The sequence below is a fragment of the Vanacampus margaritifer genome, chromosome 7 (assembly GCF_051991255.1).
Source record: "Vanacampus margaritifer isolate UIUO_Vmar chromosome 7, RoL_Vmar_1.0, whole genome shotgun sequence".
Lineage (NCBI taxonomy): Eukaryota > Metazoa > Chordata > Actinopteri > Syngnathiformes > Syngnathidae > Vanacampus > Vanacampus margaritifer.
Window position 1 is genome coordinate 215,665 of NC_135438.1, and position 26,222 is coordinate 241,886.

At 50.4% G+C, this 26,222-nt stretch overlaps 4 protein-coding genes across 13 annotated transcripts in view; 2 read left to right on the forward strand and 2 right to left on the reverse strand.

The window, feature by feature from the left end:
- On the reverse strand, positions 1–2,188 carry LOC144055423 (equilibrative nucleoside transporter 1-like). Its single transcript, XM_077571373.1, has 5 exons — positions 2,045–2,188; positions 1,852–1,963; positions 1,536–1,621; positions 1,222–1,421; positions 1–373 (listed from the first exon to the last, which is right to left on the reverse strand). The coding sequence occupies exons 1-5, from the start codon at positions 2,063–2,065 to the stop codon at positions 157–159; spliced, it is 636 nt and encodes a 211-aa protein (XP_077427499.1). The 5' UTR covers positions 2,066–2,188; the 3' UTR covers positions 1–156.
- On the reverse strand, positions 2,026–19,630 carry pex6 (peroxisomal biogenesis factor 6). 5 transcript variants are annotated; one of them, XM_077571349.1, is made up of 25 exons: positions 17,779–19,630; positions 16,636–17,148; positions 16,333–16,499; positions 16,175–16,252; positions 15,710–15,821; positions 15,514–15,638; positions 15,320–15,425; positions 15,050–15,252; positions 14,061–14,247; positions 13,875–13,951; positions 13,687–13,804; positions 12,498–12,703; positions 12,112–12,173; positions 11,388–11,496; positions 11,205–11,321; positions 10,884–10,961; positions 10,667–10,806; positions 9,960–10,090; positions 4,735–4,773; positions 4,588–4,669; positions 4,365–4,522; positions 3,380–3,519; positions 2,657–3,307; positions 2,485–2,557; positions 2,026–2,091 (listed from the first exon to the last, which is right to left on the reverse strand). In XM_077571349.1, the coding sequence occupies exons 1-24, from the start codon at positions 18,343–18,345 to the stop codon at positions 2,494–2,496; spliced, it is 4,230 nt and encodes a 1,409-aa protein (XP_077427475.1). In that variant the 5' UTR covers positions 18,346–19,630; the 3' UTR covers positions 2,026–2,091; positions 2,485–2,493. The 5 variants fall into 5 exon arrangements, 4 of the variants coding, with proteins under 4 accessions (XP_077427475.1, XP_077427476.1, XP_077427474.1 ...); XM_077571350.1 differs by having other exon boundaries at positions 2,029–2,094; XR_013294870.1 differs by lacking the exon at positions 2,026–2,091 and having other exon boundaries at positions 2,657–2,754; positions 3,173–3,307; positions 17,779–19,624.
- Positions 5,908–9,129, forward strand: LOC144055426 (uncharacterized). Of its 6 annotated transcripts, none has more exons than XR_013294873.1 (4): positions 5,908–6,016; positions 7,226–7,373; positions 7,581–7,696; positions 8,334–9,129. XR_013294873.1 is itself a non-coding variant. In XM_077571378.1 (4 exons), exons 1-3 carry the CDS (start codon positions 6,000–6,002, stop codon positions 7,645–7,647), a joined length of 225 nt encoding a protein of 74 aa, XP_077427504.1. In that variant the 5' UTR covers positions 5,914–5,999; the 3' UTR covers positions 7,648–7,696; positions 8,334–9,129. The 6 variants fall into 6 exon arrangements, 2 of the variants coding, with proteins under 2 accessions (XP_077427504.1, XP_077427503.1); XM_077571378.1 differs by having other exon boundaries at positions 5,914–6,016; positions 7,226–7,366; XR_013294872.1 differs by lacking the exon at positions 7,581–7,696.
- LOC144055417 (tau-tubulin kinase 1-like) overlaps positions 19,003–26,222 on the forward strand; it is a 20,337-nt gene continuing 13,117 nt past the window's right edge. The window contains exons 1-2 of the mRNA XM_077571358.1: positions 19,003–19,151; positions 24,909–25,067. Coding sequence (XP_077427484.1) covers positions 24,960–25,067 — 108 coding nt within the window. The 5' untranslated portion in view covers positions 19,003–19,151; positions 24,909–24,959. The remainder of the gene's footprint in view (positions 19,152–24,908; positions 25,068–26,222) is intronic.

Below are 26,222 nucleotides of genomic sequence, written 5' to 3' on the forward strand. Positions count from 1 at the left end.
GTCCGCAGGAATTGTTCTAGTTTAGGTTTAGAGCTCGTGGAATCGTCACGGCAACGGATGACCTCAACTTGATCTTTTTTGAATAAAGTCTCGGAAAGCAAATGTTTGAAATATATTCTTTAAGAATTCAAAGCATTTGTGGGGGGGGGGGGGGGATTAGCGGGTGAGCTTCCTGTGATTTGAGGTAGAAAAATCTGACACGACATCTTGGAAGGACAACAAGTCTTTGTGACGCCATGCGGCGTTGAAGGAAGCCGGGACCTTTTCAAACCAGAGCTCGGAAGACGAAGGACAGCGCCGCGCCCGAAGCCAGACCCAGAGACAGGAAGAAGGCCATGATGGAGCCCGCCGTCTCCGCCTCGTGAGGAAGGACCTTCCTGGACCACATCAAGGACAATTAAGGCTTATTTGAGTTAACAAAAAAAACAGCACGTTTGTTAACAAAATAAAAGCGAAAACTAAATGAAAGTGCATTTTATGTTTATAAAGCTAACTAAAACTAAAACTATAAATATAGCAAAAATGACCTTGGCAGTCTTTGGTAATGAATTGAATGCAGCTTTGGGGATGATTTTAAATGTGATTTTAAGAATATTTATTTCAGGGGAATGAAAAGAAGTGACGTCATCGAGCAGCAGCCAATAGGAAAGCACCTTCAGACGACGTCGCTCCGAGGCCACAACCAAATGCAAAGCTAGCTAAGAAAATGAGTTACTCTTCTCATGATGTTTATTAAATATTGCGCACAAGCAGAGGTGTCAAATTCAGGTCCAGAACGTCAAAACCGTGTCACCGTTTGGCTTTAACCTCAGGTGCTAGCTAGCTAGCTCCCTGGCTAGCTTCCATGGTGCTGGTTTACCTGCTAGGGAACTAGCTAAATAGCTAGCTAGCATCAACGGCTAAAGCCAAACTGGGGCAGGGTTTTTACTTCCTGGACCTGGACTTGCCACCTCCACGCACAAGTCATTCACATGAAATAAATAAACGAAAACTAATACTGAAAGCCTTTTTTTAAAGAGCTAAAACAAATAAAAACTAACAGAAGCACCCTGGAAACGAATTAAAACTAACTCCATTTAAAAAAACAAAACTCAAAATGAAATAAGAAGCAAGTAAAATGATAATACAGTAACTCAAAGTATGCCGCGTCAGAGCGACGAGACGCGGACAGAGAGATCACGTGAAGGGAAATGAAGGGAGTAGGAAACGCTGGTGTCTGACTTGGGTCCGAAGCACATGGCGAGGCTGGCCAGGTAGCCGTTGGAGAAGGCGAAGACCATCATGAAGGCGGCGAAGAAGGCGTCGTGCCGGAAGACGACGGGCAGGTGACGGCGCGGCTGCACGTTGCACAACATCAGGGCGGGAACCAGCGCCGTGCGGCACGCCACCAACACCGGAAGCAGGCGGCTGTCCTGACCCGGCTGCGCGAGACAACGCCGGCGGCGGACGTCAGGGGGACGGCTGACCCACGCCCGCTTCCCCACGCCCGCGTCCCCACGCCCGCTTCCCCACGCCCGCCCGTGACGAGAACTCACCCAGGTGCACAAGGCCGTCAGGCTCCGCCCAGCCCAGTCACTCACGTTGAAGAGCAGGAAACAAGCCACCGGCACAAAGTACATGTCTGACACAACGTGATGACATCATCAGTCACAGGAAGGAAGGAAGGAAGAAAGGAGGGAGGGAAAGAAGGCGGGCAAGAACTACAGAATGGATGAGAAGAGGACAGGAAAAGAGGAAGAAAGGACGGAAGCAGAGAAGGATGCATGAGAAAAGACGGAAGGAAGGAGGACGGGAAGGATGGAGAGAGGTCGACAAAGAAGGAAGGAAGGAAGGCAGAGGAAGGCCACTCACCCCAGCCGGCGCCCCCTGACGCCAAGGTGGACTTGGCGTCGGCGGTGACGGCGGGGAAGGTCCCGATGGTGACGGTGAAGGTCGCGCACACGCACGCCGCCAGGGGCCAAATCTCCACGCCGGACGACCACAAGGACAAAGGTCATAGTCAGCGCCGGCCGCGACACACCCACCTTCTTGAAGACACACCCACCTTCTTGAAGACGCTCGCCATGGAGACACTGGCACGCCGCGCCGGGCCTTCTTGCAAAGGACGTCCAGGAAGACCGCCGGGATGACATGCAAGGAAAGATGAGGACGAAAAGCGCAGGACGGAGCAGCGGCAAGATGAAAAGGAAGACCGTCAGGAAGGCGACGGACAAAAATGAAGACGAGGACAAGGACAAGGAAGGGGAGGAGTTTCTTTGCTCCTCCTTTTTCTTTCGCTTCCTTCTCATCTGCTGCTTGTCCTCTACCTCCGTCCTTTTCACCCCCAACCTCCTCTCGCTCTCGTTCTATCATTTCTTCCTTCCGCTCCCTCCTCGCTTCCTTCCTTACTTCCTTCACTAGCTCCTCCCTCTCAAACAGGCTTTTATCCCTCTTGACTTGTGTCCTTCCCCGAGAAAAAAAGAGGATGTCGAAGACGCAGCTTACCCGGCTGGGTTAGCGAGACGTTGACGTCCTCGACGTGTGCGTCCTTCCTCGCATGGTAAAACTGGAAAAACTCCTGCACGCACACGTCGCGTCACAACCAGGTGTGCTTGCGTGTGTGCGTGCGCGCACCTACCAGTTTAGGCAGCGCGCGTGTGTGCGTGTGCGCACCTACCAGTTTAGGCAGCGCCACATACGACAAGATGGAGAGCAGGACCACAACACAAGCGCTGATGAAATAACCAAACGATGATTCTTCAACACTGGAACCACCTGCAAGCGAGCCAAGGGAAGACGGACAAATGACAGAAGGACATGGAGGAGGTAGACAAAGACGTAAGGAAGGCAGGGGGGGGAAAGTAGGAAATAAGAAAGAATGAAGGAAGAAGGCAGAGAACGCAATAAGAAGGAGGGAAAGAAGGAAAGAGGAGGAGGGGAGGAAGCAACATGCTTGAAAAAAAAAGAAGGAATAAGGAAGGAAAATGATGAAAGGTCATTCAGGAGGTAGAAAAAGAAGGAAAAAAAAGGAAGGAATGAAGGAAAAAGTGGAAAATGATTGGACAGAAGCAAGAAGATCGGGAAGGGAAAAAAAAGAAAAGAAAAGAAGAACGCAAAGTAGTAGCGAAGGAAAGAAGGAAGGAGGCAAAGAAGGCGGGCGCTCCAATTGAGCCGATGGTGGTGGCGGCCGTACTGGCGAGGGCGCAGATCATGGCGAAGGCGGCGAAGGTCCCGGCGAGTCCTTGCCCGCTCATGATGGGCGCGGTGTAGGTGGCGGGGAAGGCGCCCGCCATGCCGAAGAGACTTCCCTGCAGCACGGCGCCGAACGCTGCCGACGGCAAAGCGTCAATCCACTTCCTGGGTCAAAGGGGCGGCATGGGGGGGCGGCAACGCCACTCACAGTTGATGAGGACCACGCTGAGCGCGGTGACGGCGAAGAAGGTCGCCGGCTCCAGATGGACTTTGACCAGGACGGCCGTCAGCAGGAAGACGGCCAGGATGAGCGCCAGGCTGCCCGCCACGCGCGCCGCCTCGCGAATCCTGGCGCCGAGTACAAGCAAGAGTCACATGACAGCAAAACAGGAAGAGCAAAGGGGCTAAAAGAGGAGTTTGCTTTTGCGACCGGTCAATTGGCTGGCGACCAGTCAGTTGTGCTCGAAAACCCAACCCATCGTCTGTCTACATCTGAAACCGCTTGATTGACTGGCGACCACTCCCCCGTGAACGTGTCATGAAATCAACGGGCGAGCAATCCATTTGTCCACATGACTAGTTGATCGAGTGGCGACCAGTCAGCGGTTTGTCTTGATATGTGCTCTGGTGACCAATCCTTTTGTTTGTCTACATCTGAAACCGCTTGATTGACTGGCGACCACTCCCCCGTGAACGTGTCATGAAATCAACGGGCGAGCAATCCATTTGTCCACATGACTAGTTGATCGAGTGGCGACCAGTCAGCGGTTTGTCTTGATATGTGCTCTGGTGACCAATCCTTTTGTTTGTCTACATCTGAAACCGCTTGATTGACTGGCGACCACTCCCCCGTGAACGTGTCATGAAATCAACGGGCGACCAATCCATTTGTCCACATGTGACTAGTTGATCGAGTGGCGACCAGTCAGCGGTTTGTCTTGATATGTGCTCCGGTGACCAATCCTTTTGTTTGTCTACATTTGAAACTGCTCGGTTGATTGGCGACCACCCCCGTTAAGGTGTCAGGAAATCAACGGGCGACCAATCCATTTGTCCACGTGACTAGTTGATGGAGTGGCGACCAGTCGGCGGTTTGTCCCAATATGCGCTCCGGTGACCAATCCATCGTCTGTCTACATTTGCGACCAGTCAGTCGGCCTTTTCAATATGTCATTTTTTTCATTTGTTGTTACCGCGCGTAGAGGACGGAGTTGAGGCAGGTGAAGACGAGGAGCGGCAACATCGCGCACAAGGTCATCACGTTGTTGAACTTGGCCTGCAGGACGCTGCGCCGGGGCTCCTCCCCCTCCGCCGTCCCGTTGGTCGACTCCTTCAGGCGGCCGGTGAAGTACTGCGCGCAAATCAGCCTCGCTTGAATCTCCCGGCAACTTTCGGAGACAGGAAGTGAGGTCATACCGCGGTGGCCGTCATGAAGAAGTTCCACGGCAACAAAGTTCCCAAACCCAGAACGAAGAAGACCAACCAGACGGCGTGGAACCTGCAGCAGCCACAAAGCCACGCGTCAACCCATCGGTCTGTCAATCGCGCGGCCGGCACACTCACTTGTCTCTCGGCGCATCGGCAGCCATTTTCAAGGAAGATCTGATGGGCACAAAAACAAGACAGGCGAGCGCGTCAGTCCTTCGTCGGCTGTCGAGGACGGCGACGCAGGAAGTGCAAGTTTGTCACATGCACTTTTTATTCAGCACAATTGAAAAAAACTGCGCTGAGGGAAAGAAGCTGAAATGGCGTTTACAAGTCACATGACGGGGAAGCAGGAAGTGGACAGAAATTGAAGTCATGTGAACAGGAAGTGGAATAAAGTTGCAAGATCGCAAAAAATAGAAACATAGGAATGCTATTAAACGTATTTGTAGAAAAGCGTTATGCGGTCGTTAGCCACGATGCTAGCTGGCGCCGTAGCGCCACTTTTGTCTTCCTTCTTCTTCGGCCCGTTTCTTGCGGTCATTTGGATTTTGTCCCGAATGGCGACCATTGGAGGAAGTCGAGCGAGAGCCACAAGCGCGGCGTCTGCTCGGACCGCCATCTTGCCGCAACTCCAGGAAGTGCAACGTCGTCGTGAGATTGCGAAACAGGAAGAGGCTTCGAGCAGACGTGAACGCCGCATGTCCTCCAACGCAGCGTTTCAGCGTGAAGCAGAACAACTGCTTTGAAGGAAAAACGATCAAAGTGATTGGAATGAAAAGCGGCTCACCTGCAAAGTCGCCGATGCGTTCCGTACGTGCGCTTTCCTTGTGAGCCTGAGCACAATGTGACCTCTGACCCTGCACTGCCGATAGCGGGACGCTTCAGACTTTGCTCCTTTTATGATAAGACCACCAACACACATTTCTGACACACCGTGTGAGCACTTATTACTCATTAATTACCCCAGCAGGTCATGAACCCGAGTCATTCCGTACGTTCATTAGCATGTTGGCTGGCTAACACTAACTGGAAGTTGATTTCGGCTAAAATGGTTGCTTTATGTTGCCTTCAGAAGCAGGCAGAGAAATGAGGAAGGACGGATGGAAGGGAGGAGGGACGGACATTCGGCGGAGACCCCCCCCCCCCCCCAGCCTTTGTATAGCAGGGTGACCGGTTGCCGGGGCGACGGGCGGCCTAGCGATTGGCCGAGCATTGGATGTTTGCGGCGAGAAGTGCTGAGTGGGCCGGGCCGGGCCGGGCCCCCTCCCCTATCCACCCCCCCCCCCTCCCCTCCTATTATGATTGGCAGCCGGTGTTTGTGCACTGAAGCTTCTAGCGTGCGTCCGGCCAGCTCGCCATTCCACTGCAGCGCCGCGCCGCGCCGGCCCACCACCTCACCCATGTGCGGGGTCAACTGGTAAGAAGGCAACCGCCGATATTCCTTCCCATTTTCCGCGCCGCGTATTCTGTTCTTGCCGGTGGTCTTGGCAGCCACGATTGGATTCCCGGCCAATCCCATTTGGGCTGCTGCGTGTTGCCGTGCGGAGATCGCCGTCATTATAGTTCGGGACTTTTAAGTTGGTTTGAATTCCTTTTCAGGCTGGTTCTGTTCTGTCTTTTTATTAGTTTGAGTTATTTCATAAATGCTTGGTTTTAGTTCGTTTCAGTATTCGTTTTCGTCTTTTTATTTCATGTTAATAACTTGTGCGCGGAGGTGGCAAATCCTGGTCCAGAGAGTAAAAAGCCTGCCACAGTTTGGCTTTAGCCATTGATGCTAGCTAGCTATTTAGGTAAATCAGCACCATGCAAGCTAGCCAGGGCGCTAGCTAGCTAGCACCTGAGGTTAAAGCTAAACGGTGACACGGTTTTGACTTTCTGGACCTGAATTTGCCACCTCTGCTTGTGCGCAATATTTAATAAACGGGAAAAGTCACTCATTTTCTTAGCTAGCATTGCAGCGACGTCATCTGAAGCTGCTTTCCTATTGGCTGCTGCTAGATGACGTCACTTCTGTGAGACGCTTTCAAACGTCCTTGTTCGGGTTTAATAAATATGCTTCAAATCACATTTAAAATCATCCCCAAAAGTGCATTCAATTCGTTACCAGAGACGAAAACCAAGGACATTTTTGCTAAAGGTTACTTTAAGTCAGCTTTGTAAAGGTCAAAAGTCAAGTCGCGACGCGAGCGTTTCTTCGGCTAATCGCGTTTCAAATTCGCCGACGACGTTTTGCGGTGGTCTGAAAAGCGTTTGAGCAGCAACACGTTTGCTCATCGGCACCTTCGGCCAGTGAGAAATGGCGGCCTGCAAAATGCAAAATGGAATTCGATTGAAAAATGCTGGCAGCGACGGCCTGACTGGGAATTCCGGCAACATGCGAACCAGAATCAGCGCTTCCGTTTTACAATGACAACAAAGTGATAGCGAAGGCAACGACCTCGCGTGAAGGCTTTCGCCGGCGTTTCTGAATTCCCAATCGGCAACGGCAGCGTCGCTTTCATTGGGATCGGCGAGAATGGGCGAGAATGGGCGAGAATGGGCGGGAATGGGCGAGAATGGGCGAGAATGGGCGGGAATGGGCGGGAAGGGGCGTCGGCGCAAGGTGCCAACTTTTGACTTTATGTAGGTTTCCAAAAGGAACGCTGCTGAGGAGCTGGCTGACCAAGTCCAGGCCCCGCCTCCTGCTGCTGATCGCCGGCCTCAAGCGACCTCAGGTGACCCTGATGAGGAGGAAGAGGATGAAGAGAACCAAAGTAGCCAAGGCCACGTAAGCGGTAAATATGGCGGCTGGCGGGAAAGGAGCCCACGAAAGCGCTGACCTTAAGCGAGGCGTATACGGCGCGAGAGGCCAGGCCACGCTTTGGCCGGATTTCAGCCGTCCAACCAAAACACGGTTGCCGTTCGCGCTAGCTTCATGCTAACACATGATGAGGCTCGTCTAGGTTCAAATTGCTGATGATTCCGAAATTCTTCATCTACAGATTTGCCCAAGAGATAATGGTCTGCTTTTCATGGCTGGGGGGGCGGAGCCCAAATGTGAACTTTTGAGGACCATTTGAAGTTGAACAAAGTCTCGTGAGCAACATCGAATTTCATCGTAAGCAAATAACATGATTTGAAGCTAAAACAATTGACTAAATCGTTAAAAGGAGTGTGAACTATTTGGTCATTTTCTGCCACTGGGTGGCATTATTGTTTCATGTTGGTGACAGGAACAGCTCGTTTTTCGTTTTAAATTCAGATCAATTGACATTTGGAACTTCAGGCCATTTTGTTCATTGTAAATGACAAATCGATTTTTCATCCCATTTCTTATTGCTAAACGGCGCGGCAGTGACTCGTTTGCGCAACCTTGGATGTGAAATAAAGCTTGGAGGCTTTTTCATGAATTGCATTTCAATTTTTACCACCTTAGGACATCGTACTGAATACTTTTGAATGGCATTTAAGGTCTCAATTGGAGGAAATCCATGTTTTGACCCGCAGCTTCCCTGATATCGGAGCGGAGGGATTTACTCGCTTACCTTTTGACTTCAACCAATGAGTGATTTGCCCGCCGCCGTCGCGGCGCTCTGAACGTTTCAATAAGGGATGATTTGGAAACGGGACGTCTGGGTTACAACTCGCGACTTTTCCGTGTTCATCTCGCCATCTTCGAATGTGTTTGATTTTCCCCACCAAAAATGTGTTTTCCCATTTGGACATTGTGTTGCAAATCTTGTGTTTTGTCGTAGAACGTGCAGCAGAATGCCGCACTTTGCCTGAGGCCCGCAAGGCGTCGACCACACGTTGGACCTGGTACGAGATGTCCACGCCCCCCCGCGACTTCTTCCGTGTTGTCCCGCAACAGACGTTCACACGTGTTGTTGATCTTGTTGTAGCCGACGTGAGAAAAAGTCCAAATGTTGACATTTTAGCGAGCTAGCGCGCTAACCAACTGACATGCTAGCATCTCGTAGTAGCACAGTGGCTACGTTTGGAATCATTCCCTCTGTATCGGGACTTTTACGTTCTCAGGATGAAACGACTCGTCAAATACTCACGATGGAAGAATTTCTTCACGATTGAATCGAGGGCTGAAACGATGAATCCAATACAGCCTAATGACTATTTTACTTTAATTGTCCTATTGTTGACTATGTAGCGACGATGAACGGAATGCTGCCCAAAACTACCAGCTGGACTCATGTCCTCAAAATGGCCGCCGGCAAATGCAGTCAACAGAGTGATTTCAAACGCAGCCTTCAGTAGCACGAGGAAGTTGCTAACAAGTCCGCGCTGCGCTAACGAGCGGCGCGCGGCGGTGGCGGCAGGCCACGTGATGCTAGCGTGTCAACGTGCTAGCTGATGCTAAGGAAGTGAGCCCTTTTTTTTGCTACCCCCCCTGCTGGCTTGGAGTGTAAAGTGTGACAGTCCAACATTGATGGCGTTGGTAGACGATGGCGTCGCCGTGGCAACGACCACCTGCTGTTTGCGCTCACGCCACACATTTGACGCATCCGATCAATAAAATACAACAAATGTCAACAATGGCTCGTTTTGTTCATGTAACGCGTGTACACCTTTTTTCACATTGAAATTGGGAGAGGCAAAATGGCGCCACGAAGTCGGCCATTTGTCAACACGGCTTGCCGACTGAAAAAAATAAAAGGAAATAAAAAGCTAGACGAGACGAGTCAAATGAGTCAAATGAGTCCAAGTCGCCTCGACTGGAAAAAACAACATTTATTAGAAATATTGAAACGTTTCACGAGTCCGGATCGGATCGTCGTGCGGACGAAATCAAGATGGCAGCGCAACGCAAATGGCCGACTTTCAACGTCACGAACGAGACGGCGCCAACCAGCAGGACGTCCTCTTTTCCAAACTTTTTTTTCTGTTGAGTTTTTCTGGAGAAAACGATGACTTGCATTTCAACCTTTTTGAAAAAAAATATGCTGGCTTTTAAATGTCACTGACAAATTTGATGGAACTTTGTTTGCGGGTGTACACGGTCCGGTTCGTATGCGCCGTTTAATCACATCAAGCACTTTTTGTTTTTTCAATATTTCTACATTTAAGTGCAGTTTATGTTCAAATTGTGCAAAATGTCACAGAAGCTTTCAATAATGTCAAGAAGCAAAAAATAATAATAATACAAATAAAATTAAAAATAAATTGGCGAACATTATTAGCAGATGTGAGTGCCCCCCCGCTCCCCCCCCCCCCGCGTCAAGTTGTCAACAAGTCATCATTTCCTCAGCATCCGACCAGCCAACACTCGACATCCGACGCCGAGCGAACTCCGATGGCAAGAAAGTCAACAAGACGGCAGTTCAAGTCCGACTGGTTATTTCGTTGCCATCTCGGGCGGATCTTACGGTGGCCGACTTGTCTCGGAGGCGTTGGTACCGCATCACTTCCTCCGGCGACAGCGACGGCAGGAAGTCACGGAGCGCCACGTCAAAGTCCTCCATGGTGAGGCACGGCGACCAATCCTCCGAGTCCAAACCTGACAAAATGGAACGTTTCAGTCCTTCTCAAAGTCTGGCTGTGCTGCGGCAGCCGTTTTTGTTTGGCTGTCACGGCAAAACAAAAACGGCCAATCAGAGAGCAGACATAAATGTAAATATAAAAAAAAAAGGGGATTCAAAACATGAACGTGTACAAATAAATGTCAATCGAATGAAATATCAAGCAATCAATAGAAAGGCTCTGCTCGCACATTTATTCATTTCATGCTGCAGACGTCAGGACAAAATTTAAATGAGGGGGCGGTCCTAAGCACGTCTTGGGGGTTGGACGTTCTTTTATTTTTTTGGGTTACTTGATTCATTTTTGGATATAAACATATTTGGTTGTTTCTATTTCCCCAAAAATTATTAATATTTCGTACATGCGCTTTTATTCATTCATTTATTTTTAATGTCGGCAGTTTTGGTCCTTCATGAAAAAGACAAACCACGAATCGCGACGTGCTCAGTCTTTCTCCGAGACGCTTGAGAGGAGTCGGCCGGTTCAAGTTCAAGTCGCACCGACGGCCACACCCAACTACGTGGCAGTTGCCGTGATGGCCCCGCCTACCCACCGTCTCGTACGGCGCCGATCTTCCTCTTGACGGCGGCCGTCATGGCGTCCGAGCACAGCGCGTACAGGTCGGCGCCGCTCACGTGGGCGGGGCAACGCGCCAACACCTGCCGCAGGTCCACCGAGGCGTCCAGGTGGAAGCTGAGGGCGAGAAATCAGAGGGCGGGAAATCAGAGGGCGAGAAATCAGAGGGCGACGCGGCGTCCACGCCGTCCTACTTTCTGAGGACAGCCTGGAGGACTTGCAGCTGGGAGCTCGGGTCGGTGTTGATCCCCACGTAGACCAGCTTGTCAAACCTGCGCACAATGCATGAAGATCGTCCCGGCTCCTCAGTGCGCTGTTAATACAAGTCATTCTTTGCGGAGGATCAAGAATATATGAATGTATAATACATTTGAAAAAAAGTTCAGCTATCAATGCTAATTGTTAGCATGTCCAAAATGTTTCCTGTAATGGGTTAGCATTATGCTAACAGGATCCTTCCCAAGGCCAAATTGTTTGCGTCAAACACACAAAGACACATCAATGACAACTCTGACCTTCCGGGCCTGAGCAAGGATTGGTCGAGCAGGTCGGGTCGGTTGGTGGCGCCGATGACAAACACGCGGGCCGAGGCGTTCAGAGCATCCAGCTCGGCTAGCAGCTGGGAGACCACCCTGACGGTTTGGAGGCTAACTTTAGGCACCGCTTTGGGATTAGCATTAGCGTTAGCATGCGCTCACCTATCCATCACCCCGCCGGAGTCTCCGCTGCGCCCCCTGCTGGGCGCCAGAGAGTCCAGTTCATCGAAGAAGACCACGCACGGCGCTGCCGATCGCGCTCTCTGGAACACTGAAGGCAAACGCGGGTGAAGGCAAACGCGGGTGACGTCATCCGCGGGTGACGTCATCCGCGGGTGACGTCATCTGCGTGTGACGTCATCCGCGGGTGACGTCATCCGCGTGTGACGTCATCCGCGTGATGCGAGCGTCGTCACATCATCACAACTTCAAATCAACCATCTTTTTTGCCATCATGAAATTTGACACGCGCTCCGTTTGATGTCCCGAAGCTTTCTGACAATTCGAGTTGATGATTTTCAGGGCACGTCCACAAGAACCGTTTGAATTGTTTGTTGATAAGAAGTTTCCTAGCGAAACACGACAATGGGTCACTTTGACTCAGCCTCGGTTTAATGTTCCAAAAACGTTGTGATAAACATTTAGCATTTCAAAGAGTGGACAAATGAAACATTTGAATTGTCTGTTAAGTTTCATAATTCATATTTTAATTTAGTAATAATTTTTTTGTTTGTTTTTTTAATTCTTCCTTCATAAATAAATGGGTCACTTTGACTGAGAATTGACATCTCAAAACAAGGCAATTTCTGGTTTGAGGTCAGCGAGGTCACGCGTGCCACAGAAAGACGTCGCGGCACAACAAGAAGGTTGCCGGCAGGCAGCTCACCTTCTCGGACGTTCTGCTCGCTCTGGCCCACGTACATGTTGAGCAGCTCCGGACCTTTCACGCTGAAACGGTGCACGCAAACGTCAACGTTAAGAAATCTTCGCACTCGACACAAATCACGTCTTTGCCGTCGGCTTGTCGACGGCATTTGAAATTCCGTACAACGTAGGGAACGCGGCACGTTTTTATTTTTGGCCGTGCGCTTCCGACGACTTATGGGCCGCGCTGCAAATTAGCGTTACGCTCGTGCGGTTGATTTTTGGCGCCACAGGATCGTCTGCATGGAGGCAGCGGAACATTACATCGCAAAACAAGAAAAGAAAATCCTCCGCTGCCGGCAACGTTGACCCGAGACGTGCGATGCGAGTGTCTGAGTGCGTCCTGACCTGAGGAAGGTCATGCAACATTCGGTGGCCACGGCCTTGGCCAGCAGAGTCTTGCCGGTGCCGGGGGGGCCGTAGAGCAGAATTCCCGTGCGGTTCAGGTGGCCAGACAAGAGCTGCGGCCGCCGAAGAGGAAGTTGGACCGTGTCCAGGATGTCCTTCTTCACCGTCTCCAGCCCGCCCACGTCCTCCCAGCGCACCGATGGAATCTGACAACGCACACGCACACACACACATGTTCCGCATTTTCATCCACCAAATGCAGCCGTTTTTTACCCATCTCAGGGGGCGGCCATTTTGCCACTGAAGATGACATCACAGTTGCTGGGCTGACGACCAATCACAGCTCAGCTGTTTTCTGAAGCTGAGCTGTGATTGGTCGTCACCTGAGAGCCGAGCAACCGTGATGTCAAGTGTCAAAATGGCCGCCCCCAGTAACGAGGAGGTGCTGCAATCTGAACCTGCAACACGGACCGGTTGGATGCGTTTTTGAGCACTATTGAAAGTGTGGCGCCAATTAATTACCTTCTCTTTAAATCCCAAACATGGAAAAATGTCTTCTGTTTTGGGAACAAGGAATTGTGATTCTAAATCTAAAAAGTGACTCTTGAACCTTTGCTGTAGAAAAAGATCTTTGATTTTTCTCTAACGTGAAACTGATGACCAAATGTATGTTTGTGGTTTTATACCTGAAAAAAAGTTACAAAAATAAAGTTTAAACAAATAAAATGCAAATATGGCCGCCGCTGAGATGGATCCGAACAGCTTCATTTTGCTGCTTGACTCGCTTTCGTCCAACGCAATATTAACCAGATGCCATATTTAGACCCGTGGGCTGCACACAACATACGATTATCAAGAAAAACATTTTTTTGGGGGGGGGGGGTGACTTCCACTTTAAATCATTGACTGGCAGCCATTTTGACTGGATTTGAACGGATTTTGCAAGGTCCACAGAATATTGTGTTCTATTGCTAAAAACAAACAAAGATGGAAGCTAGCAAAAGAAAGATTAGAGTCTCTTCTGTTTTGCAGCAATTAGCATTAGCATATAGCTCAGTTTCATCATTATTCACAAATCGGTTTAGATTAAAAGAGCCTTTTTTTCCACATGGCCCTGGTTGAACTCTTATACTCTGCTGCCACCTGCTGGCTGAAGTTGGGTGGCTTTGTGTCACAGGAGCGGTCTCACCTTGGGGGCGCCGGCGGCCTCCGACTGGCGCTTCTGGAAGGTGTGCAGAGCCGACAGGAAGTCCCGCTGCTGGACGGTGACGCCGCTGGAGCACACGTCGTCCTCGCGCCGACGTGGACTGAAACAGACACGGACGCGCTGCAACGGTCGGTCCAAGAACGCCGCCAACATTTGCCGGCGAGTCTCACCGAGCCGTGGCCAGTCGCCGGCACGCCGCACGAGCAGCCTCCACCAGCAGGGAGCGCAAGTCGCCCAGCACCAAACCCTGAATGCATGAAAGGAAGGAGAGAGAAAAAAAGTGTCATTACAATAAAACGCGCTTGGCGAAGATTCCATCCGCGTGCAAACGCGCGACGCGCTGCAAAGCGACGTACGGCCGTGACTTTGGCGAGCCTCTCCAGGTCCACGTCGCGGTCGAGGAGAACCTCGCGACTCAGCCGCGTCAGAATTGCCCGGCGCTCCTCCTCGGTGGGAACCTCCAGCGCCACCCGGTGGACAAACGCCGCCGCCACGCTGGCGGCCAGCCGGCGGGGTTCGCGGACGGTCGCCACCACCGCCACCCTGGGAAGTCCAAACACAGCAGCCTCGCTAACGGCGCTTAAAACACATTCAATGGCAGCCATTTTGACTGAAGCAACCCCCTTTGCTCCCGGCTCTTTGACTGGATTTGGACTGATTTTGCAAGGCGGCAACATTGCGTTCTATTGCTATCAAAATATGGCAGTTACAAAAAGAAAGATGAGAGTCTCTTCTTTCGTCAGAAACAAAAGTTTATTTCTATCAGTTTCCGTTTTGCGGCAATTAGCATTAGCATATAGCTACGTTTCATCATTATTCACAAATCTGTTGAAAACGGGTTAGGGAAAAAGAGCTTGTTGCAACATGGCCCCTGGTTCATCTCTTATACTCTGCTGCCACCTGCTGGACGTTAACTAGCATTGCTTTAAAGGACTCATTGAGACATTTTCAGCAGTAAAAAATTTCTCCAGAATTAATTTGATAAATTCATTATTTTTCATGCACAATTAATACCTTTAAAAACATTTTTTTTTCAGTTTACTGACCAAACCCAGAAAACAGGTGAGCCACGATTGGTCCTCAGCACAGGTGATGTCATCATCAGTCGACAGCAAGTGGGAAAAAATCGTTGTACAAAAAAATAGGAACTTTTCACTGCTGAAAATGGCTCAAGTATGCCTTTAAGTGACCTCTTCATGTCAGAGGTTGCATCAAAGCCTTCTGTATGCTCTTGCATAAAACAAAAAAAAACATATAAATACGTTTTTGGACTGAAAGACAAAATATTAAAAAAACGTCTTTACACGTTTTGGGGTTTGAATGCGTTAAGAGTGCCACTCGTCACCTGCTGGGGGCGCTACGGAGCGCGTGGCAGAGGGCCGCTTGGACGCGGGAGTCCTCGTCGGCGCCCCCGCCAGGCCGCAGGAGGAGCTGCAGGTTTCTGAGCAGAAGGACGCAAGGCTGCAGGGCGTCCGCTCGTTCCAACAAGGAAGTCAGACGCGCCTCGGTGGCGGCGGGCGTGTCGCCGCACACGCCCACGCAGTCCACCTATGCGCCGCAGAACAAAAGGCGGCGTCAGCGCGCGGCCGCCGGTCCACTCGGGACACGGTCGCACCTTGATCAGCTGGAGGTGGAGCCTGGAGCTGGCCGCCGCCACCGCAGTCACTTTGCCGCTTCCCGCCGGCCCGTGAACGAGGAGCCTGCACGCCGGCAGGGAGCCGCTGAAAGGGCACGCCAATCACACGGTCAGGTGACCCGCAGCCCGCAAAAGGTTCCGTCGCGCTCGTCGCCAATCGCGCTGGCCCGTACCCGTGTCTGTGCGGCCCGAGGATGCGGCCGATGGCGTCCACCGTGTGCTCGAGACCCGCAGGAGACGGGCCGCTCCACAGCTCCGCCGCGCCGCCGCCGGGCACCAAGCTGTTGACGGGCGGCCCCTGGAGGCATCCCACAGGTCAGAGGTCACACTTGACAGGCTAATGGCTGGACTGGAAGGGTTAAAGGTCACCATGAAGAGGGACGTGTGCGTCGTGTCAGCCAGGTAACCGCCACCTTCTTCTTCTTCTTCTGTCTGGTGAAGAGGACACACCCTCTGCGCCAAAAACACCAGCTGCCGGCACCTAAGCGGGGTCGAAAGTCAAAGGTTGACTGAACGCTCCACTTCCTGTCCGTCACTTCCTGTCCACCAGCAAAACCGTTTATTCACAGATGTCGACCTTTGCTTTTGATTGATTGCAAGGAAATGGAAGACGACGCAAGCCTTGTCGCTATTTCATAACTTCAAAAATCGACTACGTCTTATTAGAGCTTTAGTTTTTTTGGGTTTGTGTCTTTTCTTTTTTCTTGTGTCTCGTTTGACAGCACGTTGCGCTTTGTGTGCTCAGTTTGAATGTTGGAGTTTGAATCCATAAAAAGAGACAAAGAAAAAACTCCCTGTCCGTCACTTCCCGTCAGTCCCTTTCCCGTCCATCACCTCCAGCCAGCGCTGTCTTCCATCAGGTCCGGGTGCTTGCGGGCGGGAACGTGCAGGATGTCCCCCGGCGCCACCAGCCTGCCGCCGCGACATGACACAACAAGTCAGACGACAATTTTGCGCGGATGACATCACCGGGTCACTTGCCGGCAGCCGACCTGGGGACGGCGAAGTGCGCGGCCAGCAGGTCATCATAACCAGCACCCGGATGCGGGTCGGCCGCAGACGCCACCGGCTGCAGGTGAAGTTGGCCTGCCAGCGGCGGTGAGGCCGAGCCACAGGAAGTGTCAGAGCCGCTGCCGTCATTTTGAGGCCGCCGCCACCTCTGCAGTGGAACAAGCGTGTTACATTTTAAAAACAACAACCACCACCGCCAGCATACACAATTGTTTATGGCCGCAAGTTCCATAAGCGATGGTTGTGGAGTTGCCGAGTTGGCGTGCGTGTGCGTGTGCGTGTACCTTGATCCTGAGACAGCAGGCGGCACCCGCCGTCTGCCGTCCCCCCGTCAGGTTGAACCACAACGTCTCCGATACGACACCGCCGTCGTCCGCCCGGTGCGAGCCAACAGCGGCGAGGGCGGCCGCTCGCCATCGGTCTGCTCGGCCCGCCGGCCACAGCTTGACCCACTCGCCGTCAAACAACCCCAGCCTGAGCAGCGCGCGGCTGCCCACGTACAGACGAGCGTCCGCGTCGACGCCGTCCACCTCCGGCCACCGCCGCACGTCCATCGCGTGAACGTCCAGCCGCCACTCCGCCTCCTCCGGGATGTCGCGGGCCCGCCGACGCAGGTCCAGGAGTGAGCGGCCATCTCCTAGCCGGGCGGCGCGGTGAGCAAAGTCTGAGGCGCACAGCCGGAGCTCTCTTGGGGGCGGGGCCAGCCAATCGCCGCAGTGGGCCAGAACCACGGCGGTGTCGGGTGTGACGCGACCCTGCGTGACCGGGCGGCACGACAGCACCAGCACGTCGGGCACCTGCGCAACAATCGACAACGGGAGTTAAAAGGCTTCATCAGTTAAAAGCGGACACTGCGTTTACGTTTATTGCAAAATGGACGACTACACAAATGGCAGAATGTTTTCTGTTGAGGCTGACGTCAGACGATTGGGACCGTTTTAAAACCATTCACAAAATACTTGCGGATTAATTTGGTCATCGATTAGTTGTTGAGTGATTGCTGCACCTCTCGCCTTGACTACTTTATTGACTATTTCATGGATTTTTTATTTTGGCGGAAATCAGACAATTTGACTCAAAATCCGTGTGGGATCACAGTACATTTGTCTCAATATTTTCTATGAATATTTATACATGAAAAAGCATTTTAGCTCAATAGCTTCCAGGTCATGTGGCTTATTTACTCAAAATCCGTGTGGAATGATAGTGTTGTGCCTTCCCTGTCAAATACGACTCATTTTCATTGCCATGCTGGCTGCTTGACACACTTCTCATATTCTTTCTTCCCATGTGGCATTATTATAAGAATGTGCTGAATTATGAGATACATTTCTAGTCTGCCCTTATATTTGAAAAACCTACACGCATTAGTCTTGCTTTTCTTTAACTTCTGCAATGGGGCCCTTGTTTGTCTGTCGAAGGCTCACCTGTGCCTGTTGGTCTGCGATCAGCGGTTCTCCTCGGCGGGCCAGCAGACAGCGTCCGTCCCGGCAGAGCTCCAGCAGCTTCGCGGCGAGCCCGTCGGCGTCGTCCCGCTCCAGAGAGCGCCCGCCGCGGGCTCCCAGCACCACCTCGTCCAGACTGACGGGCAGCACAGGCCGCGCCGTCCCGAGGCTCCCAGCCGCCGGAAGGCCGCGGAGCCGAAGGAAGAAGCCGCTGGCGAAGAGCCTCAGCGGGCCGGGCGAAGGCAGCGCCGGCGGCGGCGACGCTCCCGCCTCCTCGTCGCTGAGCACTTGAAGCCGAAGCAGGATGGCAGGCGCTCGGGGGCGCGGAGGCTGCCGCTTTGGGATGAAGAGGACGGTCGGGGGCTCCGAGTGGTCGCGGAGAAGGCAACGCAGCTGCCATTTTGACACGAGCACGTCTAGAGGACTCGCGTGCGGCGGGAAAGGCTGCAACCTCAACAATTCCACCTGCGCCGCCATCTTGCTCGCACTTCCGCTACGTGACGTTTTTGCCTCTCGCCCAATGGGAGACAAGCTTTTACCGTACGTCATATTAGGCCTGTCTTTTTTTTTTAAAGTCTTTTTATTCGTTTAAATTCAAACGTACAGAACATATTAGAGTGGTACAATGTCATTACCGTACTTTTTTAAAGCCATTTAAAAATAATTTTCTGGGTTTGCTACATCGAACAATAGAAGAGTCAGGGAGAGACAAACAAAAGGGAAAAGAAACTTGTCCTTTAAAAATATGTTATGAAGCCTTCATTTTTAAACAAAGAAATTATTTGTGTGAATGCTATTTAGCCAGTATTATACTAAGGCTGATAATATCAAATTTATAATAAGATTGATACGATAACATTAAAAAGTTCCCATTTACAGCAGAAATTCAAAACAAATTCTAACAACGATTTATGCCTTGAACGATGAATTAAAGATTGAACTGTTTTAATGACTACGTCCTGTTTAGAGAGGGCTGTTCAACTTTCAATATGAGCCAACACAGCTGTTTTCGGCCGGTCAACTGGTCGCCACAACTTATCGCAGGGCACGGGTGAAAATTCACCTGCTTTTGTTGTATAATTAGAATCAAACGAGTTCGGGAAACTCCCGAAAGCCCACAAGAACAAGCAATAAGATCCATGTCGCTAAGGGGCGCTGCAGCTACTGCGGCGGCTCCCTTGACTTGTGGAAAGGCGCGGCCGGTGGCCCGGATGTCGCGCATGCGCGGTGCTGATGATGCTGATGCTGCTGGAAGATGAAGATGGAGCGCAGGAGGCGATGAAGATGACGATGATGATGATGGTGATGATGATGTTTGCTGGTTTGGAGCAGCCCGGACGGGAAAGAAGCAGAAGGTCAGACGAACGACAACTAAAACACGTTGCGTGTGCGCGTGCCCGTATGTTGTACTTATTGTCCACGTAAGCGATGACGTCACGCGAAGGGAATAACAAAGAATAGTTCGTGCTTCGGAAACAGGCCGAGAAGGCGGCGTGAGGCGTTCACGTGCCGCTCGGTTGGGTGGGACAGGGGAGCTTCCTGATTACGCCTGACTCACGCACTCCACCTCTTAACAGGAAACACAATCCCCCCCCAAAAAAAAGCAGTCGGAAAGATGTCACTCCCTACCAAAATAAAACTCAGGGCTCTCGGGTGCTTTGCGTCAATGTGTTGAGGAATCAGTTGCATTTACACGGGATGTCATGACTTCACAACATGGACACAACTTGGTCCAAATGTTTGTGCTATTGCAATGCATTATTATTATTATTATTATTATTATTATTATTATTATTTGTGTGTGTGTGTGCAGTGTGCAGTGGACAAATAGTCAAAATCGATGTACCTGTATAGGTCTACAGTATTTGGCGGCCATTTTTAATACACTGAAAAATATCGATTTTTTAGGGCTTACTGCCAATAATAGCAAAGTGTTGCCACCCAAACAATGCAAAACATAAAAAAATATGATGAAAACCCAAATGGACCGAGGTGAATCAGCGGGCGTCGAACAGCAGCGTCTTGAGATGCGAGTGACTAGCCTTGCCTTTCGGAATGTTGTGGCGCGTTTGATGATTGGCTGCTGTAAACTATCAGGTAGATTGATAACAATGCCTCAATGGGGAAAAAATCACCCCAATGAGCTTTGGCTGTTTTCCTTGGTCACTTGAATGGATTAAGCATTCATTTTATGGGGAAATGTGATTTGAGATATTTTGAGCCACTGAACGAATCCAACTCGTAATTCAAGGCAGCTGTCGAGCTCCTTGAGTTACAGCAGCAACAAAAAAAAAGAAAAAAAATGCTTTGCTTCACTTCCTGCTGCATTTTGTGAACAATTGTCTCCTTTTCAGATGTTGATCTGCATCCACATTTAATATGCACGCAAACAAAGCAGAATTGCTGACTGGACCGCTTTTGGAAAACCCGATTTAAGGGAGGAAAACGTTTGGACGTTCTGGACTAGAGCAGAGCAGGGGCCTGCCTTTTATTGTGAAAGAGCGTAGCGGAAGCTGTTCTGGCACTTGTCAGCTAACTTGCTGCTGGTATTGCTGCGCTGCAGTGCGGACAAAACGCTGGTGCGGTTCTGCGGTTTTGGACTGGTGCACAGCCCGCGCCTCTCCCAGCAGAACCACGGCCCGCTCGCACATTCTGATTCCGGTCCACCCGGACCAGGGCCACAACCAGGATCGGGTTTGCGTGTATCGCCGTCACCGCGGGCCCGGCCCGGCCCGCTGTGCGAGCGGAACCGAGCTGTGGGTGGGGGGTTCTTCTCGTGATTTCCCGATGAAGATACCCAAGAGGCGGAAGAGGAGGAGCGCCAGGTAAGTTGAAGCGCCGCAGCCGTGCCGGCGATGGGGGGGGGGGGGGGGGGGGGCGGCGGAACCAACCGGGCCGGGACGGGCAGTGCCGGTCAGATGCATGTTTCATTCATGACCCGGGTCAGGCCGGGCCACATTTATCGAGCGGCGGATGCGAAGCTGCGCGTGCGCAGTGAGGCCGCATGACTGTGCAGTGCTCAAGAGCAATGTTCCGTCCAAATTGGAATTTGGATGGATTGAGATTCAAAGGCTGCGTTTTCATACGCTGGGCTTCATTGAACAATAATCTGCTCATTGAACGAATACAGAACTACGAAGCTAAAACCTCCTCCAGCCTCCACGACACAAATGTGATTATTTACTTGTACCGGATTGACAGTTGCTAACTATTAATGCGAATGCTGCTAAACGTCTCACGCAGGTGAAAAAGTGGTGGCAGGCAAATCAAGTGAATACAAACGGATGCTACAAAAGCCCTTGTGAATTATTTATCGCATTCAGTCACTGAGTCCTAATTGCGCTAACTAGGCTAACGCTATTTAGGGTTAAGCTCAAACCTCTTACATGGCTGAAACAAAAAGGCAACAGAGTGAATACAAATGAATGTTTCACATTCGAGCTTTGTGACTTCTTTTTAAATATTTACTCAGTTAATGTTTCTCATTATTGCTGACTTTGCTAACTGGGCAAATACTACAAACGGCTAATCGGGCTAAAACCTCTTCCGCTGCTAATATAGCTTCGATGCTAGTGTTAATGCACACAACACTGATTTTATTGCTTACTTTCAATTGACTTATTTCACAGAGTTAATGGACATGAAACAAGGCTAATAGAGCTAGCATGGCTAGTACAACTCGCACATTTTTGAGCGAAATCCTTTTCCGCAGCTCAGAAAAGCACACAAATGAAAGCGACATGCGCCCCGTGACTTCTTTGGCTGCATTAATTTAGCTAACAGTGCTAAATGAGCAATCGAGATTGAAACTACCGACAGCAAATGCAGTTGAAATGTCTCATGCTGCTAAAAAAGCAAACATAGTTAACACAAATGAATGTTCACATGCTCTCGTGACTTACTTTACAAACCTCAATTCCATTAAGTTGGGATGTCGTGTAAAAAATTACGCTGCGTAACAAAGTTAATAGAAGTGTGTTAAACATTTCATTGTGACTTTTCACTTTGCTGAAGTGTTGCTTGAGCTAACTAGGCTAATACCATTAACCGCTAATTTCCAAATGGTCAATGGACCGAGCCTATATAGCGCTTTCTCCACCATATGGTGCTCAAAGCGCTTTACAATGCGTATAGCTAACATGCTAATGGTTGTCAGACATTGCACTTCTTTTTTATTTAGGGGAACTCAACCAACAACTCTGACTGAGGCAACACAGCTAACACCAAAAACAGCTAATTGACTTAACACCTCCTATGGAGCTAAAAAATAGAAAACACACCATTGTTTATTTTTGACCAGTTTTTGTTTGAATGACACACTGGCCTGTGACGTAGCTAGCGTAGCTTGCGGCTATCGTTTGGTGTTTGCTTGAGCCGGTGTTGGCGAGCTAACAAGATGCTAGCCTAGGTGCGTTGGCAAGCTAACAAGATGCTAGCCTAGGTGCGTTGGCAAGCTAACAAGATGCTAGTCTAGGTGCGCTGACTATGTTGACGCTGGTGTGTTTGTTACTTGGGGGCGGGGGGAGGTGTGCTCAGGCTCCGCCCCCATGCGATCTGACCAGTGGGCGGGTCCTGATTAACTGCCGTCTGTTTGGCTCGCAGGCCGTGCGAGGAGTTGTTGTGAGCTGGAGCTCATAACGATGGTGAGCTGCGAATGTGACGAATGATGCCAAGTGGCTAGCCGGCTTCTGGCGCAGCAACACTCAAGCACCCTCACACCCGACTGCCCCCCCCCCCCGACCCCCCGACCCCTCCCCCTCCCCCTCCTCGCCCCCTGCCACTGTTGGCCAAAAGAGGAAGTGTCACGACCACAGAGTTCCTCCAGCGTATCGCGCAAGTGCATACGCACCAGGGGTGGAACCGTTTTTTTTGTGTCCCCAAAAATATTATTATTATGATGTCTGCAAATATTCCCTTTGGTTCGCAGGCACGCGTAATTCGTTGTTTTCTTCTCGTCAAATTACACGCAATCGTCTCTCCTCCACCCTATTGGATAGCAATTGGGAACTATGAAACACGTCCGTCTACAGTCCGTGCATCGTACAAAACTTCTTCAAGGACTTTTATTGAGGCACCAATTCCTACTTAGGGAAAAAGTCCCGCGGGCTAAACCAGCATTTCTGATTTCAACGATAACCAAAACAAGATGGAAAATGTCTCGTTCCGTTCCGTCAGCGGCTTGAAGGAAGCGAGCAGATTTGGAGTGGAATCAAACTTGGCACAACGTTAGATCTGCAATTTGAGGTCAGTGGGAGGAGACATTGTGGACAAAAAGGGGCGTGGCCACCTTCCTTTGAACCCTTTTGTCTCAGGGACTGCCTACTGGGTCAATCTTTTCTACCAAGAAAAAGTGCAGCGTCAAAAGGATCCCTGGCCACACCATCATCTCTCATTGAACATGCGTTGAGGTCGCAAGGTCCATTTCAAGGTCAAATTGGAGCTCCAAAGGTGAGCAAAAATCTGCAGCGATTGTCTAAAGGATTCCACATTTGGAATTCTTTCCAACAAGCACTGCTTTGTGAAGATGAACCTAGTGAGTAGTTTGAGAGATCCACATTTCAAAAGGAAACTGGCCACACCCCTTTTTGCCCAAAATGTCCAAATTGGGCGTAGCTCCCAAACGTCCGCCCCCAAATTGACCCCAAATTTGAGATTTAGTGTTGTGACATCACCAGGAGCACACCAAGTTTCGTCCCGCTCAAAATGGGCTCGGTTCCAATTTTCAGACATTTTGTCTGATTTGGCTCGGAACCATCTGAACATGTTCCTTCTTTCACTTTCAAGCCGACGGGACGAGCCGCGATCGGTCATCCTGACCGGACCCAAACCCAAAACCGGGACCACCAAAGCCAGATGACAACCCAACCGAGGTTTTTGTGAACCTTTCCAACCCTAACACACACGTACACAAAATGACACACGCGCACACAAACGTGCAAAAACTCAAAAGGACAGTTTGTCTGCCATGCTAATGCTAAGCTAACTTGTTAGTAGCTTAGCTCTTCATGCCAAATGATGCCTTTTCGTTGATTTGTTTTTGAGCCTTCTGAGAAAGGAAACTCTGTGGTCCACCCCTCTGCCGTGATTGGTCATCTGGTCTGCACAGATGCACCCTGGCCCCGCCCCCGCCCCGCCCCCGTCGTCAGAGCCGCTCTAATTTGATGCTCGGCCTGCATGCGCCACCGCCTGCGCAGCCGCATGCTTGACGACCGATGCGTTTGGCGAGGCCGGGCCTGCTCCTTCCCACTGCGGCGGTGGCGGCGGCGGAGGAGGATTCCACGCGTTGGCAAACTTTCAATTCTTTCTGCGTGGAATTGAAAGCGAGGATGTTTATAGCGCCCCCGTCAGCCCGACGTGCATCACTGCAGATGTTGATGTTTTGGGGTTGGATGTTCACACTTCGGACCTTCTTGACAGGATCACAGTCAACCCCAGTCAAGTGCAAGCAAAAATCCATTTTTAAAATAAGTAATAATAATAAATAGCATTACAAAAAGTAATAGTAATAATAAATAAAATAACAATAAATCAAAAGGTAATAATAACTATAATAATATTACAATTGATAAGAATTCATCAATTTTCTTAACTGCTTATCCTCACAAGGGTCGTGCGGGTAATAATAATAATAATAAATTAAATGAAAATAAAAACAATAAAACGTCTGCATACACCTGCGGATTTGCATATTCATGGCTTTTCTTTCCTTCAATATTTTTAAAGAGATCAATTGAAATATATCTTTGTGTTGTTTGTCTCAACACGCCCATTTTACCCGGAAAACATGAATTCTGGGCTGCGGGTCCGCCGGTCGCAGCACCGCCTTGACTTACGAGTACAGTAAGCAAGCACAAAGCTGCCTTGAGTTCCGAACGCTAACCAAGTTCAGCGCTATCCTGCCTTCCTAAGTCGGTCTCTCATTGGCCGACGCCCACTTCCCTCTCCATGCACGCATTCAAAGTCACAGATACTAACGACAGCCTCCGCTGGGGTTGACTGTACTTTGTTGTATTCGCCGCAAGTGAAGCGCACGCCTCGCACCCGCAGCCCGTCGCTAACGGAAGAAGGTGTTGGCGCGCCGCCGGCTAACGCTGGTCCCGCCCCTCCCGCAGATCAATGGCTCGTTCAAGCTGGGAGCTGCTCGTGTTCTTCATGGATGGCAGATGCAGTGCCTAGGCCCCGCCCACCAGGACAACGCCAACATGAACGGGACCGCCGAGCAGGCCGACATCCTGCCGCCCAATTGCATGGTCAAGGACCGATGGAAAGTGGTCAGTGCCGCGCGCGCACACACAAAGACGCGCACAAAGCAGCGTGCAAGTGGAGCAAAAAGATCACTTCAGAAAATATACTTTGGCACAGATTTGCAACATTCTTGGAGGCTAAATGCACAAAATATGATTGATTGGATATATTCATTTTATTTTGATTGTATTTATGTATTATTGTTATTGATTCGATAGAAAGATAGCGTATAAAAATACATTGGCAGGTATTTGTTGCGAGTAAGAAAAACGCAAATCCTTTAAAACGTATTTGCAAGACGCCCAACATCCTTGACGGCAAAATACACAAAATATGATTGATTTCAACCATTTATTTATTTATTCATTGGATTCAACTATTTATGTATCTATTGATTTTATTTTGATTTCATTTAGTTTGTTATTATTGTTCTGTATTATGTATTCATTTCTCTATCTACATATTTCAAAGTAGAGCATAAAAATACTTTAGTCAGTTTGTCAGTCCTTGCAAATGTTTTCAAACAAAATGTGCATTTTTTTCCCAGAGTGTCGACTTGCGCACGTCGTGGCCGTAAGACAATAAACAGATATCATGTGTTGCGGACATAATAATTCATCATCCAAATGATCAATTCACAATGTTGACTTACTTTTCAAAGGTGTTGCTATAATGTAAGCCAAAGATCTTTTTTACTTGCGCATACACAAGTCAGCGGCGTTTGTGGGAATTCTTTTAGCCTGCGAGCGCTTGCAAACGCGCACGTGCGCTTGTTGTCGGCTTCCCACGTTGCGTAACTCCGCCGCTGTCCCAAGCCATCGCACGCACGCCATCGCGCATCCTGCGGCGCCTTTGCGCTCCAGCGCTCAATTTCTGCTCGCCGGCTCGGCTGCACGAGCGCCGCACACGCCAGCGCCGCCAAAATGGCCATCGGCACCAAAATGGCCATCGCCGTTATTGTCAGCGCTGGTCGACTCGCAACTCGTCAGCGTGCATTTCCATTCCCATCACTGATGTGAATGGACGGCTGGGTGGCGTTGAAGTCACAGGGCGGCCATCTTGCTCCTCCCATCTGGCCAGCGCGGTGTACGTACAGATGAGACATATACAGGACTGGGGGCGGGGTTTGTGGTTGGGGTGGTCACTATTTTTTTTAATCAAGTAAAAATAAAAAATTGACA

Coding starts and splice junctions, on each gene's coding strand:
- LOC144055423 (XM_077571373.1), bottom strand. CDS start 2,065: ATGGCGAGCGTCTTCAAGAAG. Junction 1,622..1,851: donor GTCAGGGGGCGCCGGCTGGG/GTGAGTGGCCTT, acceptor ACGTTGTGTCAG/ACATGTACTTTGTGCCGGTG. Junction 374..1,221: donor GCCATGTGCTTCGGACCCAA/GTCAGACACCAG, acceptor TGGTCCAGGAAG/GTCCTTCCTCACGAGGCGGA.
- LOC144055426 (XM_077571377.1), top strand. Junction 7,374..8,333: donor TAGCCAAGGCCACGTAAGCG/GTAAATATGGCG, acceptor GTTTTGTCGTAG/AACGTGCAGCAGAATGCCGC.
- pex6 (XM_077571349.1), bottom strand. CDS start 18,345: ATGACGTACGGTAAAAGCTTGTCTCCCATTGGGCGAGAGGCAAAAACG. Junction 15,822..16,174: donor GAAGACAGCGCTGGCTGGAG/GTGATGGACGGG, acceptor GACCCCGCTTAG/GTGCCGGCAGCTGGTGTTTT. Junction 4,670..4,734: donor GCCGATGCGCCGAGAGACAA/GTGAGTGTGCCG, acceptor TGGCTGCTGCAG/GTTCCACGCCGTCTGGTTGG.